Below are 19,607 nucleotides of genomic sequence, written 5' to 3' on the forward strand. Positions count from 1 at the left end.
TGCCTCTGAGGTAGGAGAGCCAACTTCAGGACACTGGTCAACAAGAGACCTCCCAGCTCCACATAATATCAAATGGCGAAAATCTCCCAGAGACCTCCATCTTAACACCAGCACCCAGCTTCACTCAACGACCAGCAAGCCACAGTGCTGGACAACCTATGCCAAACAACTAGCAAAACAGGAACACAACCCCACCCATTAGCAGAGAGGCTGCCTAAAATCATAATAAGGCCACAGACACCCCAAAACACACCACCAGACATGAACCTGCCCACTAGAGAGACAAGATCCAGCCTCATCCACCACAACACAGGCACTAGTCCCCTCCACCAGGAAGCCTACACAACCCACTGAACCAACCTTAGCCACTGGAGACAGACATCAAAAACAGGAGGAACTACGAACCTGCAGCCTGCAAAAAGGAGACCCCAAACACAGTAAGATAAGCAAAATGAGAAGACAGAAAAACACACAGCAGATAAAGGAGCAAGATAAAAATGCACCAGACCTACCAAATGAAGAGGAAATAGGCAGTCTACCTGAAAAAGAATTCAGAATAATGATAGTAAGGATGATCCGAAATCTTGGAAATAGAATGGACAAAATGCAAGAAACAGTTAACAAGGACCTAGAAGAAATAAAGATGAAACAAGCAATGATGAACAACACAATAAATGAAATTAAAAGTACTCTAGATGGGATCAATAGCAGAATAACTGAGGCAGAAGAACGGATAAGTGACCTGGAAGATAAAACAGTGGAAATAACTACTGCAGAGCAGAATAAAGAAAAAAGAATGAAAAGAACTGAGGACAGTCTCAGAGACCTCTGGGACAACATTAAACGCACCAACATTCGAATTATAGGGGTTCCAGAAGAAGAAGAGAAAAAGAAAGGGACTGAGAAAATATTTGAAGAGATTATAGTTGAAAACTTCCCTAATATGGGAAAGGAAATAGTTAATCAAGTCCAGGAAGCACAGAGAGTCCCATACAGGATAAATACAAGGAGAAATACGCCAAGACACATATTAATCAAACTGTCAAAAATTAAATACAAAGAAAGCATATTAAAAGCAACAAGGGAAAAACAACAAATAACACACAAGGGAATCCCCATAAGGTTAACAGCTGATCTCTCAGCAGAAACCCTACAAGCCAGAAGGGAGTGGCAGGACATACTGAAAGTGATGAAGGAGAACAACCTGCAGCCAAGACTACTCTACCCAGCAAGGATCTCATTCAGATTTGATGGAGAAATTAAAACCTTTACAGACAAGCAAAAGCTGAGAGAGTTCAGCACCACCAAACCAGCTTTACAACAAACGCTAAAGGATCTTCTCTAGGCAAGAAACACAAGAGAAGGAAAAGACCTATAATAACGAACCCAAAACAATTTAGAAAATGGGAATAGGAACATACATATTGATAATTACCTTAAATGTAAATGGACTAAATGCTCCCACCAAAAGACACAGATTAGCTGAATGGATACAAAAACAAGACCCTTATATATGCTGTCTACAGGAGACCCACTTCAGACCTAGAGACACATACAGACTGAAAGTAAGGGGATGGAAAAAGATATTCCATGCAAATGGAAACCAAAAGAAAGCTGGAGTAGCAATTCTTATATCAGACAAAATAGACTTTAAAGTAAGGACTATTAAGAGAGACAAAGAAGGACACTACATAATGATCAAGGGATCGATCCAAGAATAAGATATAACAATTGTAAATATTTATGCACCCAACATAGGAGCACCTCAATACATAAGGCAAATACTAACAGCCATAAAAGGGGAAATCGACAGTAACACATTCATAGTAGGGGACTTAAACACCCCACTTTCACCCATGGACAGATCATCCAAAATGAAAATAAATAAGGAAACACAAGCTTTAAATGATACATTAAACAAGATGGACTTAATTGATATTTATAGGACACTCCATCCAAAAACAACAGAATACACATTTTTCTCAAGTGCTCATGGAACATTCTCCAGGATAGATCATATCTTGGGTCACAAATCAAGCCTTGGTAAATTTAAGAAAATTGAAATTGTATCAAGTATCTTTTCTGACCACAATGCCATGAGACTAGATATCAATTACAGGAAAAGATCTGTAAAAAATACAAACACATGGAGGCTAAACAATACACTACTTAATAATGAAGTGATCACTGAAGAAATCAAAGAGGAAATTAAAAAATACCTAGAAACAAATGACAATGGAGACACAATGACCCAAAACCTATGGGATGCAGCAAAAGCAGTTCTAAGGGGGAAGTTTATAGCAATACAAGCCCACCTTAAGAAGCAGGAAACATCTCGAATAAACAACCTAACCTTGCACCTCAAGCAATTAGAGAAAGAACAAAAAAACCCCAAAGCTAGCAGAAGGAAAGAAATCATAAAAATCAGATCAGAAATAAATGAAAAAGAAATGAAGGAAACAATAGCAAAGATCAATAAAACTAAAAGCTGGTTCTTTGAGAAGATAAACAAAATAGATAAACCACTAGCCAGACTCATCAAGAAAAAAAGGGAGAAGACTCAAATCAATAGAATTAGAAATGAAAAAGGAGAGGTAACAACTGACACTGCAGAAATAAAAAAAGATCATGAGAGATTACTACAAGCAACTCTATGCCAATAAAATGGACAATCTGGAAGAAATGGACAAATTCTTAGAAATGCACAACCTGCCAAGACTGAATCAGGAAGAAATAGAAAATATGAACAGACCAATCACAAACACTGAAATTGAAACTGTGATTAAAAATCTTCCAACAAACAAAAGCCCAGGACCAGACGGCTTCACAGGCGAATTCTATCAAACATTTAGAGAAGAGCTAACACCTATCCTTCTCAAACTCTTCCAAAATATAACAGAGGGAGGAACACTCCCAAATTCCTTTTACGAGGCCACCACTACCTTGATACCAAAACCACACAAGGATGTCACAAAGAAAGAAAACTACAGTCCAATATCTGATGAACATAGATGCAAAAATCCTCAACAAAATACTAGCAAACAGAATCCAACAGCACATTAAAAGGATCATACACCATGATCAAGTGGGGTTTATTCCAGGAATGCAAGGATTCTTCAATACATGCAAATCTATCAATGTGATAAACCATATTAACAAATTGAAGGAGAAAAACCATATGATCATCTCAATAGATGCAGAGAAAGCTTTTGACAAAATTCAACACCCATTTATGATAAAAACCCTGCAGAAAGTAGGCATAGAGGGAACTTTCCTCAACATAATAAAAGCCATATATGACAAGCCCACAGCAAACATCATCCTCAATGGTGAAAAACTGAAAGCATTTCCACTAAGATCAGGAAGAAGACAAGGTTGCCCACTCTCACCACTCTTATTAAACATAGTTTTGGAAGTTTTAGCCACAGCAATCAGAGAAGAAAAGGAAATAAAAGGAATCCAAATCGGAAAAGAAGAAGTAAAGCTGTCACTGTTTGCAGATGACATGATCCTATACATAGAGAATCCTAAAGATGCTACCAGAAAACTACTAGAGCTAATCAATGAATTTGGTAAAGTGGCAGGATACAAAATTAATGCACAGAAATCTCTGGCATTCCTATATACTAATGATGAAAAATCTGAAAGTGATATCAAGAAAACACTCCCATTTACCATTGCAACAAAAAGAATAAAATATCTAGGAATAAACCTACCTAAGGAGACAAAAGACCTGTATGCAGAAAATTATAAGACACTGATGAAAGAAATTAAAGATGATACAAATAGATGGAGAGATATACCATGTTCTTGGATTGGAAGAATCAACATTGTGAAAATGACTCTACTACCCAAAGCAATCTATAGATTCAATGCAATCCCTATCAAACTACCACTGGCATTTTTCACAGAACTAGAACAAAAAATTTCACAATTTGTATGGAAACACAAAAGACCCCGAATAGCCAAAGCAATCTTGAGAATGAAAAAAGGAGCTGGAGGAATCAGGCTCCCTGACTTCAGACTATACTACAAAGCTACAGTAATCAAGACAGTATGGTACTGGCACAAAAACAGAAAGATCAATGGAACAGGATAGAAAGCCCAGAGATAAACCCACACACATATGGACACCTTATCTTTGATAAAGGTGGCAGGAATGTGCAGTGGAGAAAGGACAGCCTCTTCAATAAGTGGTGCTGGGAAAACTGGACAGGTACACATAAAAGTATGAGATTAGATCACTCCCTAACACCATACACAAAACTAAGCTCAAAATGGATTAAAGACCTAAATGTAAGGCCAGAAACTATCAAACTCTTAGAGGAAAACATAGGCAGAACACTCTATGACATAAATCACAGCAAGATCCTTTCTGACCCACCTCCTAGAGTAATGGAAATAAAAACAAAAATAAACAAATGGGACCTAATGAAACTTCAAAGCTTTTGCACAGCAAAGGAAACCATAAACAAGACCAAAAGACAACCCTCAGAATGGGAGAAAATATTTGCAAATGAAGCAACCGACAAAGGATTAATCTCCAAAATTTACAAGCAGCTCATGCAGCTCAATAGCAAAAAAACAAACAACCCAATCCAAAAATGGGCATAAGACCTAAATAGACATTTCTCCAAAGAAGACATACAGACTGCCAACAAACACATGAAAGAATGCTCAACATCATTAATCATTAGAGAAATGCAAATCACAACTACAATGAGATATCATCTCACACTGGTCAGAATGGCCATCATCAAAAAATCTAGAAACAATAAATGCTGGAGAGGGTGTGGAGAAAAGGGAATACTCTTGCACTGCTGGTGGGAATGTGAATTGGTTCAGCCACTATGGAGAACAGTATGGAGGTTCCTTAAAAAACTACAAATAGAACTACCATATGACCCAGCAATCCCACTACTGGGCATATACCCTGAGGAAACCTTAATTCAAAAAGAGTCTTGTACTAAAATGTTCATTGCAGCACTATTTACAATAGCCAGGACATGGAAGCAACCTAAGTGTCCATCAACAGATGAATGGATAAAGAAGATGTGACACATATATCCAATGGAATATTACTCAGCCATAAAAAGAAATGAAATTGAGTTATTTGTAGTGAGGTGGAAGGACCTAGAATCTGTCATACAGAGTGAAGTAAGTCAGAAAGAAAAAGACAAATACCGTATGCTAACACATATATATGGAATTTAATAAAAAAAAATGTCATGAAGAACCTAGGGGTAAGGCAGGAATAAAGACGTAGACCCACTGGAGAACGGACTTGAGGTTATGGGGAGGGGGAAGGGTGAGCTGTGACAGGGCGAGAGAGAGTCATGGACATATACACACTAACAAACGTAGTAAGGTAGATAGCTAGTGGGAAGCAGCCGCATGGCACAGGGATATTGGCTCGGTGCTTTGTGGCAGCCTGGAGGGGTGGGATAGGGAGGGTGGGAGGGAGGGAGACGCAAGAGGGAAGACATATGGGAACATATGTTTATGTATAACTGCTTCACTTTGTTATAAAGCAGAAACTAACACACCATTGTAAAGCAATTTTACCCCAATAAAGATGTTAAAATTAAAAAGTATGTCAAAATTAAACAACACACTCAAAGGAGAATTACAAGGAAAATTAGAAAATATTTTGAGATAATTTAAAATGAAAATACAGCATACCAAAACTTATGAGGTGCAGTGAAAGCAGTGCTCAGTTTCCTGCCATCTATAGCTATAAGTTATAGGCCTATCTTAAAAAGAAGATCACAAATCAATAACCTAACTTCATACCTTAGGAAACGAGAAAAAGATTAAGTTAAACCCAAACTTAGAACAATGAAAAAAATAAAGATTAGAGCATAGATAAGTGAAATGGAGAACACAAAAGCAATAGAAAGAATCAAGGAAACCAAAAGGTGGTTCTTTGAAAAGATCAACAAACTTGACAAAATATTAGCTAGACTGATCAAGAAAAAAGATAGAAGACTCAAATTATTAAAATCAGGAAAAAAAAAACTGGGGACATCAATAAAGACCTTACCAAAAAAAAAAAAGGATTAAAAGAGAATACTATGAACAACTGCACACCAACTAGATAACCTAGATGAAATGGAGACATTCCTAGAAACACATAAACTATCAAAACTAACACAAGAATAAATGGAAAAACATCTGAATAGACCTATAACAAGTAAAGAGATTTAATCAGTAATAAAAACAAAATGAGAGGCAACCAGACTGGAAATGAAGTAAAACTACCTGCAGATGACATGATTTGTGTATAGCAAATCCTAAGGCATCCACAAAAGAACTAATAGAGTGAATAAATGAATTCGGAGGAGCTGCAGGATACTAGACCAATATACAAAAATCAATTCTATTTCCATACATTAGTAATGAACAATTTTAAAATGAAATTAACAAAATTCCATTTACAGTAGCATCAAAAAGAATAAAATACTTAGCAACAAACTTAACAAAATAAGCACAATTCCTGCACACTAAAAACTATAAAACATAATTGAAAGAAATTTAAAAGACCAAAGTAAATAGAAAGTCATCTCATATTGTGGATTAGGAGACTAACACTGTTAAGATGGCAAAGAGGACTTCCCTGGTGGTCCAGTGGTTAAGACTCTGCGCTTCCACCACAGGGGGCACGGGTGTGATCCCTGGTCAGGGAACTAAGATCCCACATGCCACATGGTGCAGCCAAAAAAATAAAATTAAAAAAGAAATCTGGGGCTTCCCTGGTGGTGCAGTGGTTGAGAGTCCGCCTGCTGATGCAGGGGACACGGGTTCGTGCCCCGGTCTGGGAGGATCCCACATGCCTCGGAGTGGCTGGGCCCGTGAGCCATGGCCGCTGAGCCTGCGTGTCTGGAGCCTGTGCTCCGCAACGGGAGGGAGGGGCCACAACAGTGAGAGGCCCGCGTACTGAAAAAAAAAAAAAAGAAATCTGATACCAGTCATTTGGGTACATCCCTGGTGGTGCAGTGGTTAAGAATCTGCCTGCCAGTGCAGGGGACATGGGTTCAATCCCTGGTCCGAGAAGATCCCACTTCAGCACCACAACTACTGAAGCCTGCATGCCTACAGCCTGTGCTCCGCAACAAGAGAAGCCACTGCAATGAGAAGCCTGCGCACCCCAACGAAGGGTAGCCCCTGTTCGCCACAACTAGAGAAAGCCCACATGCAGCAACAAAAACCCAATGCAGCCAAAAATAAATAAATAAAATTTTTTAAAAAAATAAAAAGATGGCAATATACCCCAAATTGACCTACACATTTTGATGCAATCCCAATCAAAATACCAGCTGCCTTTTTTGCAAAACTTAAAAAGATGATCCTAAAATTCATCTGGAAATGCAAGGGACCTCAAATAGCCAAATCAATGTTGAAAAAAAAGTTAAAGAATTCACATTCCCAATTTCAAAACATACCACAAAGCTACAATAATCAAGACTGTGGTAGACATATATATCAATGGAATAAAATTGAGAGTCCAGAAGTAAATATTTAATTAATGGTTAATTGACTTTCAACAAGGATGCCAAAAAAATTCAATGGGGAAAAATTCTTTTCAACAAATGGTGCTGGGACAACTGGATATCCAATAGAAAGGATGAAGCTGGACCCCTAACTCACACCATACACAAAAATTGTCACAAAATGGATCAAAGACCTAAATACAAGGGCTAAAATTGGAAAACTCTTAGAAGAAAACATAGGTGTCAATCTATTTGACCTTGGATTGGGCAACGATTTCTTAGATGTGACATCTAACACACAAGCAACCAAAGAAGATAAACTAGATTTCATCACAATTTTAAAACTTTTGTGCATCAAAGGGCACAATTAAGAAAGTGAATGGAAGAAACTATTTGCAAATCATATATCTGATAAGGCTATACTATGCAGAATATACAAAGAACTCTTTCAACTGAGTAATAAAAAGATAAATAATTAAAAAACAAGCAAAGGATCTGAATAGACATTTCTTCAAAGAAGATACACAAATGGCCAAATACATATGAGAATATGCTCAACATCATTAGTCATCAGGGAAATACAAATCAAAACCACAATAAGATACTACCTCACATCCACCAGGATGGCTATAATCTGGTGGTTCCAGGCATCCCGGGGTTTGTGACTGCATCACCCCAATCTCTGCCTCCATTGTCATTGGCCATGTCCCTGTGTATCTGTATCGTGAATATCCCTCTTCTTTCTCTCAAAGGACACCTGTCATTGGAGTCAGGGCCCACCCTAATCCAGGGTCATCTCATCTTGTGATCCTTTCCTTGATGTTGTCTGCAGAGACCCCATTTCCAGTTAAGACCACATTCTGAGTTTCCAGACAGACTTCAGGGGGACACAACACTGACGACTTGCCTAAGGTCACCTGTCTCTTAGGAGGCAGGAGTGAGGTCTGACCATGTTCACTCTGATCCCTCCATAGCCTGCCTCGAAGTCAGTGTCCAAAACCAGGGCACAGCCACCCTGATGTGGGCATGGGCCAGTGCCGCAGGACAGATCCCTCAGCAGAACCAGGCCAGCCACACCACCAGATGCCCACCTCTACCACCCTCAATGTTCCACTGCTGAAGCTGGAAGATTAGGACTCACTTTCCCAGGTGTCTGAGCAAGGCATGGCCATCGGACCCACACAGTACTAGGAGGCATAGGGAAAATCTGCTGTGGGCTCCTCAGAGAGCATCTGTTCTCTGAATAGAAGAAAGAGCAGGTGACACCCTGTGCTAGGTAGGACTGCCTCAAGATCCGTGCACCACCGTATGCATGCACCTTCTCCAAGCTATTCCACCAAACACTAATCCAGGCGCTGCTGTGAAGGGATTCTGCAGAAGGAATGTAGGTCCCAGATCAGTTGGCTATGAGTTCATTAACAAGGAGATTATCCTGGTTGGGCCTGACCTAATCAGGTGAGACCTTAGAAGGGAGGGGGTTCTTCCTGGCCAAAGAGATTTGGAGCATAAGAGCGAATGGACATGAGGGGCCATGTGGCAAAGGACCTAAGAGCAGCCCCTGGCTGCCAGCCAGCCAGGAAATAGCCTTAGACCCAGAACCACAAGGAAATGAATTCTGCCAGCAACTTGGATGAGCTTGGAAAAGGACCCTGAGAGAATTCAGCCAGATGGCATATGGATTCCAGCCCTTGAGACCCTGAAAAGAGAATCCAGAATCCACATCTTGAATTCTGATCTATAGAACTGTGAACTAACAGATGGGCATTATTTTAAGCCACTGAGTTTGTGATAATTTACTGCACAGCAGTGAAAAGGAAAAAAACAAACACACACACAATCCTTACATGTTCTTCCCACCTTGAACATGATGGCTGGAGCTAGGGAAGCCATCTTGTGACCATGAGGCAATAAGCTTTAGAAAGATCTTTATCTTATGCTCAAGAAAGCAAAGATCTAGACAGATAGAGCCTGTGTCCTTGTGGTAGATTGTTAGAAATTGTCCCCAATTAACTAGGGGACTTCTCATCAACAGTGAGGTCTACTTCTCCAACTCCTTGGAACTAGGCTGGCCTTATGTCTGGCTTTGTGCAATAAAACACACAGAATGTAATATTCTGGGACTGGTGAAAACAAATCTTAACAAACCCTGTAGCATCTCCTAATCCCTAAAGAGAACCCAGCCAGAAGATGAAGGAGCTCAGGCTACCCACGTGGAGAAAGAGGCCTTGAGAATGAGATGTCACAAGGAGAGCATAGCCCCAGAGGAGAGAACAGCATGGTCCCAGACAGGAATGAGCCCAGACAACATCACTAGAAGAGAGAGGCCTGTCATCACAGCCAGCCCCCTGACTGGGACATCAGACACACAAATGAGGCCAGACTGGATCCTCCTGTCCCAGTCAACACCAGGTGGAGCAGAGATGAGCCACCCACGCTGAGCACTGCTTGAATTCCTGCCCACAGACTGTTCCATTGGGCCACTAAGTTCTGGGGTTATTTGTATAACTGATACGGGCCTGATGAGTCAGCTGAGCACTGCCGTCACCCGCACTGAAAACAGGCCCAGGCCTGTTCCTATGAAATGGTCAACTGACCTGTGACACCCCAGGCGGAAGGAGACCTTCTGCCCCTGGCCTCACAGCTGTACTCCCCAGCGTCCCTATTCCCCACCTGCTGCACCACCAGCTGCCGGGTGCAGCCCTTGGCCTCCATGCACACTTTTGAGCTCACACTCAGCTTCTTCCCATCCTTGTACCATGTCACCTCCGTCTGGGCCTGGGCCACCTCACAGTTCAGTGTGGCACTGGCCCCCACCTCGGCCTGTACCTCCCTGAGTGCTGGCTGCTCCTTGGCAAACATCGCCGAGGGCTCTGGCAACAGGGAGAGATACACAGCAGAGGCTCTGCCAAGGTGAGGTTTCCCGAGTCCTGGAGCCATGACAGAGCTTTGCTCTAGACCCCAGGCAGCCTCGGATCCCACCCCCCATGAGGATCCTTTGTGATGAGGTGCTGTACCTGGAACCCTCCATGGGCACAGTTGGTCCAGGTACCCCAACCCCTCCTGGGTGTGATGGGAAGCAGCCTCAGAGCTCCATGATGGGCAGCCCAGCCCCAGTGCCTGTGCTCAGATGGAAGGAGGCATGGGCAGCATGGCAGAGACCCTTCTGAGGGCCAAGATGGGGCAGAACTGGACTTGGAGAATCTGCCAAGAGACCTCAATGGCTTCTAGAAAGAGCCAGGGCCTCAGATTCACCAAGATCCAAATCTAACCTTCCAAGGACACTTCCAGCACTTTCTAGGTCTGCTCTGCCTCATTTCCTCATCTTTAAAAAGAGAACAAGGGCTTTACATTTCCTTCTTATCTTTTATTTTCCAGGCCTGCATTCTTCACCTATATATATTAGTTTCATGGGTCGTTTCTTCACCCAAATTCAGAAGTAACTGCCCCTACCCCCAAGTATTCTCAGAAGAAATGAAGGGAGAGACAGCTTGGCCTTGCCAGTGCTGCACAGCTGGATGCAGCCAGACCTGCTCCCCGCACACCAAGCCTGGGAGGCAGTGCACTAACCACAGACACGCGACCGCAAGTCCACAGAGTCCTCGCCCACTTGGCACAAGTAGGTGCCCTCATCCTGCACGGTGACTGAGGTAGCCACCAGCCGGTGCCATGTGCCCATGTCCTCCTGTGAGAAGTACCGGCAGGAGTGACCAAGCTCCACCCCATCCTTGTACCAGTGTACACACATGTGGGCCTCTGAAGTTTGGTATTCAAAGTGGGCTGAGCCCCCGGCCATGGCGTCTACACAGCCATGTCCTTGTGCAAAACAGGATGTGAGGCCTACAAGGGCACATGGGCAGGTCAGGGGGCCGACAGAGCCCTAACCACACACGTGCCCAGGCAGCTAACAGAGGAAGGGGCTCAGGGCTTCAGGATCATAGGAGACACTGGCCCTCGCCCCAACCTAGGCCCCTTCAGAGACAGGGCCAGCCTCAGCTGCTGACTTTCAACCACCCAAGTGCCACCCACTCATAGGAAGCTCCTCCCCTACTGAGCAGAGTCCCTGACCCCTACCCTCCCAACGGGGTTGGCAGGGTCCCTGGTTCCCCACTCTACCCTCAGGGGTCACCTGAGCCTGCCCGACCCCCTACCCTCCTCACAAGGTCAGCAGAGCTGCCCAGACTCCTGCCCTCCCCACATGGTCACCTGACTCCATCCCACCCCCCCACTGTCTCCATAGCATGGGCTGAGCACCCCACACACACCCCTGCCCTCCCCACAGGGTCACCTGAGCCTATCTGACTCCCCACCCTCCTCAGGGGGTTGGCAGAGCCCCTGATCCCCCACCGTCCCCATGGGGACAGAAAACAGCGGCTCCTGCTACCCAGGTCCCCCAGAGCCTATCCAGAGCTGGGGGACAGAATGCGCGGCCCTGGCCACGGCGGCGGCCCAGGGAGGACATGAACACACACACACTGGTGTCACCTTGCACCAACAGTTGGTAGGTGATGTGGTCCCCGTGGCTGACACACTCATACAGGCCTGCGTCTTCTTGCTTCACGTCCCGCACTATCAGTGCCCGCTGCCCGGCTGACGCCTGCACCTCATACTTGGGGCCTGGAGACAGTGCATGTCCATCCTTGAGCCACGTCACAGCTGCAGCCTGGTCCGATAACTCGGCCAGGAGCTGGGCCTCCTCGTGCAGCCGGGCCAGCACCTCCCGGGCTGCCACTGCTGCTGCCGGACCCTTGGTCGTCAGCCCCAGGGCTGCTGGAAGTCACAGACAGGTGGAAAAAGGGGGTGTGGGTGAAGGGGGAAGTGGACAGGGGGGAGTGGAACGAGGCAGAGTGAACAGAGGGGGAAGAGCCAGATATGGTGGAGGGGAGTCAGAGAGGCAAGAAAGGCGGAGACAGGACAAGAAGTGGCATAGAAGGAATCAACAAAGAGGGAGGAGGGGAGAAGGGGAAGGGAAGGGGGGCATACAGACAGAGAATTGAAGCTTGGCGCCACCGGGGACACTTTAGCCCCTCTTCCACTCACACCCGGGGACCTTGCACACCCCACCACCTGGCCCCACTTCATCCGGCAGCCCGCCTGCGCCAGGAGCAACGACAGATCTTCCGAGCCCTGAGACCCCAGGGACCCCATCCCGCCCCCACTCCTGGAGGAAACGGGGCTCAGAGGGGCCCCAGGGTCAGGGGATGGGGTCCCCCTACCTCGGACCTCCATGCGGATGCTGCTCTCGATACCATTGGCCACGAACTTGAGCTCGGCCCCGTGCAGGCTGACAGGCACCAAGCGAATGGTGAGGGTGTGCCGGGTGCCGTCACAGTGTATCACGTACACGCTGCTGGCCTTCAGGGCCTGCCCGTCCAGGAACCACTCCCCTGCTGAGGCCGCAGTGAGGTCCACAGAGAAGGTCACCTCGCCGCCTTCCACTGCCTCTACCGCCTTCAGAGGTGTTTTCACAGCCAGCTGCGGGGCTGTGGGATGGGGGCTTCAGGAAGGAGCTGGGCCCCTGCCCTCCTCTCCTCCAATGCCTGGGCCCAAATAACCCCTGCACTAGGAAGTCCACTGGACAAGCGCATGGAGACCACGAGCAAAAGTCAGACGCAGGGTGGAGTGAGGACAAGTTACAGCCACCCGAGATCCCCTTCAGATCCCACAAACCCCGTGTGGCAGGGCAGCTGTGTAGCCCAGTACCCGGGGGCTGGTGGGTACAGATAGGTTCCTGTGGGCCTTGAGTCCTGTCTTTGGGTCCCCTGGCCTTCCCACAGAAAAGTCTTCAATAGCATCAGGACCCTGGGCCCACCCCACTACCGTAAGGAGGACCCATGAGTCACTCTGGCCTCTCCAAGGCTGGGCCACACTCTGGGTCTGGGTGATTCAGGGGCAGATGGCCCCACAGGTTGTCACCAGGGTGCCGGGGAGAACAGAACCTTCCACACTTACCCAGGTGTACAGTTCCCGGGAACTCGAGGTAGGGGCTATGGCCAAAGCTGTTCACAGCTGACACCCTGAACTGGAATTCCCCCTCCTCTGCCACGCCAGCCACAGTCAGCTCAGGCACTGCCACCCACTCGTCCTCATGGCACCGGCTCCAGGGGTAGGTGCCCACTCTCTTCCTCTCCACCAGGTAGCCATCGATAGCAACAGGGCGGTCCCCATGGGGTGGCGGCGACCAGCCAAGGGTCACGGAGCTCTCTGTCCTGGCCTTCACCACAGGGGCCTCAGGAGCACGCAGGAGCGGCCTTCTGGGGGCTGAGCAGAGCACGGGCCCATGTCAACAGCTGGGAGCCCCCTCCCCAAGCCCTGGCTCCAAGGTCCCAGGAGGATAAAGGGGTTGTCACAGAATTCCCAGCCCTCCCCAGGGACACTGCCCTGGTGGTCTGAAATGGCCTCAGCCCAAGGGGACTGCCAGCCCAAGAGGGTGCTGTGAGCCCATAACCCCAGTCTCAGGTGTGGCCATTTCTCTGTTTGCAGTGGAAAGAGTGCCCGGGCTTCAGGGGCCACCCTGAGCTGTCCACGTGGCCTGGAAAGGAACTCTTTCCAGTCCTCAGCCTTGACTCCATGGGGATCTTGGGCTGGATGATGGTTGAGGCAAGGCACAATGACCCTTCCAAGGGTGCTGAGACCCACGTGCAGGGCCCCTATCCCCAGCAAAGGGCTGACCCTGGGGGAGCCAATCTCAACACCAAAGGCCACAGAAAGAGGACACACCCGCAATGCCACCCCCTACACGCCGTGCTTCTAGAACAACCTGCACTTTCTAATCTGGTTCACAGGGTGGGGGGCCACCAGGACTCCTACTTTGCAGATGCCTAGTGTGACCACAGTCGAGGAGGGTGTCAAACAAACCATGAGCCCCAGAGAACCAGAGCTACAACCTAGGCATTCCCTGCCCCGCACGGCGCTCCCCGCAACAGGCGACAACGCAGAGCAGGGCCCAGTGGACTGTGGGCAGTGTACCCTCTGTGTGACAGGTACTCCCTAGGCCCTTACCTGACACGCAGAACTGGGTGGATGTCCGGCAGCCCCCAGCCACAAAGGCCACCTCACCGGCATCGTCCAGGCTGCACTGGGAGACGGTCAGCGTGTGGCACGTGCCTTCGGCAGTAATGGCCACTCGGCCCCCGGCCACCACCTCCTTCTGGTTCCACAGCCAGTGGATGGGGCCTTCTGGCTTGGCCAGCTCCACACAGAACACGGCCGTGTCTCCCACTCGCCCAGCTGTCTTCCTCGGGAGCTTTCGAAGGAGGTTGCCTGGGGTGGGCAGAGGAGCAGTGGGGAAGGGGAGGGGGAAGGGCTGCAACTGGTCAGAGAGACCCCTGTAGGCCTGTCCCACCCCTACCTCCTTCCCGCCCCTGTCCCCCGAGTGCCCACCCCACCCCTCCCCGACGCACCCCTCGTGCCAGGGTCCTGCCCACCCCACCCGCCCACTACCTACGCCGCTTGCCCAGCTCCTGTGAGACCCGGACCCTGCCCAGTCCCTGGGCCCCCTGCCCGCCCACCTTGCACCGCCAGCTCGGCCACCGTGCGACTGCCCTCTGCCGTCTCGCAGATGTACACAGCATCGTCATCGGAGGTGACGTTGAGCACGGTCAGCCGGCGCTCAGCACCTGCTTCCTCGATGAGGTACTTGGCACCGGCCCACAGCCGCGTCTCCTCCTTATACCACGCAGTCTCCATGGGCGGCTGCGGCACCTCACACTGGAATGTGGCCGACGCTTTCTCTGGCACCTCCAGGTCCTGCAGCCGCTTTCTGAAGGGCACCTTGGGCTCTGCAGAAAAAGAGCTCAGGTGAGTGGGGCGCGGAGAGGGAAGAGGGGCAGGCAGGAGGGGTGACGGAGGGGGCGGTCAGGGGGCGAGGAGGAGGGTGAGCAGGAGGAGGGGGGCAGGGTAAATGGACGTGTAAGGCTGGGGTGGGGGCAGGGAGCCGGGACAGGGGTTGGCGGGGCTTTGGGGGCAGAGGGTGGTGGGTGGGAGGGCAGAGGAGCTGTAAGGAGGGGACAGAGGGAGGTAGGGGTATAGAAAAGGAGGGAGGACAGAGGAGAGGGAAGAGAACTTAAAGGAAAGAGCCCCCCGCCCAAAATATAAGGAGAAGTCTGGAAGAGAAAAGGAGAAATGAGGCAGGTGAAGCCACAGCAAGCAGCCCCACTGAGCAGGCCCCTAGGCTGGTCCTGGACAGGCAGGATGGGTTGGGTTCACACAGCAGTGAGGCCACTGGACAAGTACTGGCCTGCGGAATGGCTCAACTCCAGGAGCGCACTTCCGTGCGAAAAACGAGGAAACTGAGGCACACACACAAAGGTTGAAGCGCCCTGCTGGAGATCCTACAGCTGGTAAAAAGTGGAGGTGGGACTCCAACCACTTCAAGAGGCTGGTCTTAGGAAACAAGAGTAAACAGCCCTCCAGCAAATTCTGATGGTGTTGCCTACAGCTGCCCCGGTGCCCTGGGGGAGCCCCCAGACCTGGACGTGAGCCTGCACACTGACCCAGAACCACCTTCAAGCTGCACCCTGGTGCACCCCCAGCCTGAGGCCTCCGACAGCGCAAGGTTTGTCCTTGCTCCTGCCCTCCTTCCAGCTCTGCCAGGGAGACCCCCTTAGCATCCTGTAGGAGAGGTGGAGAGCCAGGTCACCCTCAGCCTGGAGAGAGCAGGCTCAGCCACTGGGCACCCTGACCATCTCCCAGAGGGAGGGGGTGTTAGTGACAAAGCACTTTGTTGTATACTCGTGTTCCTCTCACACAGACAATGGAACAGAACAGCGAGAGCTGCCAAGACCTCCAACCACGGATTCCTCTACCAGACAGGCACAGGGTGGGGAGATGGCAGCAGCAGCCAACGCTGGAAGGAAAAGACAGGAGGCCTGGGGAGGAGCCTCTGCCTGTGCTCACTGCACACAGTGACCTCGTGCCCGGCGCCAGGAGCTCACCTCGCACGACGACTAGCACGGAGCTGTAGGTCTGGCCCACGAGGTTGGACGCCGTGCAAGTATAGAGGCCACAGTCTGACTGCTTGCAGAAGAGGATCTTGAGCACGAAGTTCTCCTGCGCGTCCTCATACACCACATGTCGCCGGCCCTCGGCCACCAGCTGCCCATCCTTCTTCCACACTATCTCAGGCTTGGGCTCACCCGTCACGAAGCAGCTGAGGCGCGCGTGCTTGCCCTCAGTCACCGTGCAGGTGCGCGTGCAGGCGCTGCGTGGCGAGGCCGGGGCGCCCTCGGTGCGCATGGCCTCGCGCCGCAGCTGCAGGTGCGCCAGGAGCATGGCTGTGGAGGCCCCAGGCGGGCAGTCTGTGTCTGTTTCCTTGTCCACTGAAAGTCCGGCGGCGGCACTAGCGGCGCCCAGCGGGTTCTCCGCGTGCACCGTGTAAGTGCCGCTGTCGCGCGGTCGCGCAGCCAGGATGCGCAGCGCGCTCGCCTCGCCGCTCGCCTCCACGCGCACTCGGGGAGCGTCCAGCGCGCCCAGGCGCCGCCCATCCTTGGCCCAGCTCACAGACATCGGCGGCGAACCGCGCACGCGGCAGCGGAAGGTGGCCTCGGCTCCCTCGCGCACGCGGATGGATGTGGGCCGCAGCAGAAAGTGGGGTGCCTGCTCGGCGCACGCTGCCTCGGCGTCCACCTGCAGGCCGACCGCCGCGAAGGCTTCACCGATGGCGTTGCGCGCACGGCATACATACTGCCCGCTATCACCCAGCGCCAGGTCCAAGATGGTGAGGCGGTACAGGTCGCCGTCATGGGCCAGGCGGAAGCGAGTGCCCGCCTCCACCTGCTGCAGGTCCTTCTCCCAGCTGACCTGCGGCGTGGGGTTGCCCACGATCTGGCAGCTCAGCGTGGCGTCTTTGCCCACCGACACCACGAAGGCCTTGGGCCGGGTTAGGAAGCGAGGTGCACCGCTGAACGAGGAGTGATCCATGGTGGTGTGTGTGTGTGGGGGGTGAGGGAACCTGCGAGTGGGGTGAGGGGGAAGGACAGAGTGGGGATGAGACTCTGCTGTGCTTAGAGCCCCCCGCCTTTTCCCCACGTGGCCACTTCACCTGTCCTGGAAAATCCAGCTTAATCCAGGGTAAAGCCCTCCACATGGTCCCTCTTCCCCATCCGGGTGCCGTCTCCCCTGACACACCCCATCCCTGCAGGTAGCATCACCAGATGGTATGGTGGTCCAGAAGTGTCGATTTGCCTCTTTCTGGACCCCCCACCCCCCACCAAATGGGCTCTTTTTCATTGGCAGGAGCGTCTCCTCCCTCTCGTCCCAGCGCCAGGCCTGCTGCCCCAACTCAAGGTCCAGCTGAGCACCTGTCCCAAAACACCACACCAGCACCAAGCTTGCCCTCCTCCCTGTGCGGCATGTGCCACGCTGTACCTCATCACAAAGACCTTCCTTCCCTGTCCCACCTGGGCCACTCCACCTGCCAGTAGGTGTCCTGTCCCCTCCCCACACACTGTTGCTTCCTAGAGTCTGAAACTCCAACCTACGTAGTCTCCCCCAGTCACAGAGAGGCCACTGTCTGCACTCTGACAGGGCCTGGCTGTGGAAGCTCACAGTAAGTGCCCACTACTGGCCTGTCCCCTCTCTCTAAGGCACACCAGAGGTCACAGGTTCTTCACCCCAACAGACTCTCGTACGAGCCATCTGTTTGGCATGTCCGCTTTGTTCCCCATCCTCCCACCTCGGTGACTTCCCCCACCCAAGCGTTTGGGCTCCACTGCAGGCTGTGTGCACAGCTGCCTAGCCCTCCTCACTGGGCATTCCACAACAGAGAGCCCTCTACACAGGGCCTGTCCCGCCTGAAGCTGTCCTGGGCCGGGTCACATCTCACCTCTCCTGAGATCCCCCTCCTCCTCTGGACCCCTGAGGGGGTGTGCTCATCAATGAGCAAAAAATGGAAATCCTGCAGCTTGTGGGGTGGGGGCTCCTCCAGCGCACAGGGCTGCCCACCCCTCCTCACCCTGAGTGCCTGCTTCCTTCCCCCAGGAATTGGAATGGGGAGGGGCAGGGGCAGTCAGTCAATGGTGTGTCTGTGGAGGACAATCAGAGAATCCCCCAGAAAGAGGCAAGGAGTTCCAGGCTGAGAATGGGCAGGCCGGCTAGCCAGGCCCAACTGGGGTTCCTGCAGGTAACGTAGTCACTCTGCAGATCTTAGCTGAGGCTCCACTGGCTGTGGCTCTGCCGACTGGACACCATGCAGGGATGGGGCTGGCGCCATCAATGCCAAAGGCCCCAGGCTGACTCTGGCCTCTGCCCACTCCAGGTTGGGCACCGCTGGCCTCCAGCACAGGTGGGTGAGGTGAAACTGGGCCTTGCCTACACAGGGGCTTCTGTAAAGAGAGCCAACACAAATGGACCCCACGGGGCCCTGGGCTGTCCCCAAGTGCCTTAACTCTCTTCACCCCAAGAGCCGGGCCATCAGCATGGGCTGCCCACCATGGGACAAATGGGGCAACGTCCCCAGGCCCTCCAGCTCCCCATCCTGTGATTTAGGACCTAATCCCCTTAATCCCCTTCAAGGAGGTGAGCTGGGACCATGCTGCTGACTCACTGTGCAGTCAGCACCTCTGCCCCGCCCCCAGCTCCCCCACGGCCTGGCTGGGCTCTTGGCCTGGGAAGGACCCGGGCAGGTGGCCACCCGCCTCCATGGACACCCTCCTGGGCCTCAGCGTCCCCCTGTGGAAAGATTACTTTGACACCAGTTCCCCAGGGCCCTGAGTTCTGGGCTCTTCCCAGCACACCACCGCCTCCTGAATTACACAGTTGCTCTGTGGGTTCCCCAAGGCAGGACGTGGCATCCTCCCCCTGCCACACCCAGAGCAGCTGTGGGAGACAACTGTTCTGAGCTCATAAGTGAGTATATGCAGGGGACAGGGGGCCAATTCCACAGCTGGCAGCCTCTGGGGGCCAGGAGGACAGGGATGGGGAGGGAGGTCTCATCTCTGCACAGGCTCAGGGGGAGCCAGCTCTCAGCAGGTGCAGAAGGGTGGGCAGAGACCCCAAGAACCTCTAAAGCCACCGGGGATGCGCTCCCTGTCTAGGGCCTATATGCCCCACCCTCACTGTGGCAGACCCATGGAGGTCTAAGGGGGCTCACCCAGACAAGATATCCCTTGACACCCCATA

The 19,607-nt window shown here is 50.8% G+C and overlaps 1 protein-coding gene across 1 annotated transcript in view; it reads right to left on the reverse strand.

Annotated features, from left to right (window-relative positions):
* LOC309958846 (obscurin-like) overlaps positions 1-17,408 on the reverse strand; it is a gene marked incomplete at both ends in the record, with an annotated part of 33,989 nt that extends 16,581 nt beyond the window's left edge. Inside the window, 10 exons of the mRNA XM_082834992.1 lie at positions 10,085-10,360; positions 11,058-11,327; positions 11,973-12,257; positions 12,704-12,970; positions 13,440-13,748; positions 14,490-14,750; positions 14,999-15,268; positions 15,983-16,100; positions 16,280-16,335; positions 16,424-17,408. Coding sequence (XP_082691118.1) covers positions 10,085-10,360; positions 11,058-11,327; positions 11,973-12,257; positions 12,704-12,970; positions 13,440-13,748; positions 14,490-14,750; positions 14,999-15,268; positions 15,983-16,100; positions 16,280-16,335; positions 16,424-17,408 — 3,097 coding nt within the window. The remainder of the gene's footprint in view (positions 1-10,084; positions 10,361-11,057; positions 11,328-11,972; positions 12,258-12,703; positions 12,971-13,439; positions 13,749-14,489; positions 14,751-14,998; positions 15,269-15,982; positions 16,101-16,279; positions 16,336-16,423) is intronic.
* Between the last annotated feature and the right edge of the window lie 2,199 nt (positions 17,409-19,607).

This window comes from Leucopleurus acutus, assembly GCF_964270905.1.
Source record: "Leucopleurus acutus genome assembly, chromosome: 3".
NCBI lineage: Eukaryota > Metazoa > Chordata > Mammalia > Artiodactyla > Delphinidae > Leucopleurus > Leucopleurus acutus.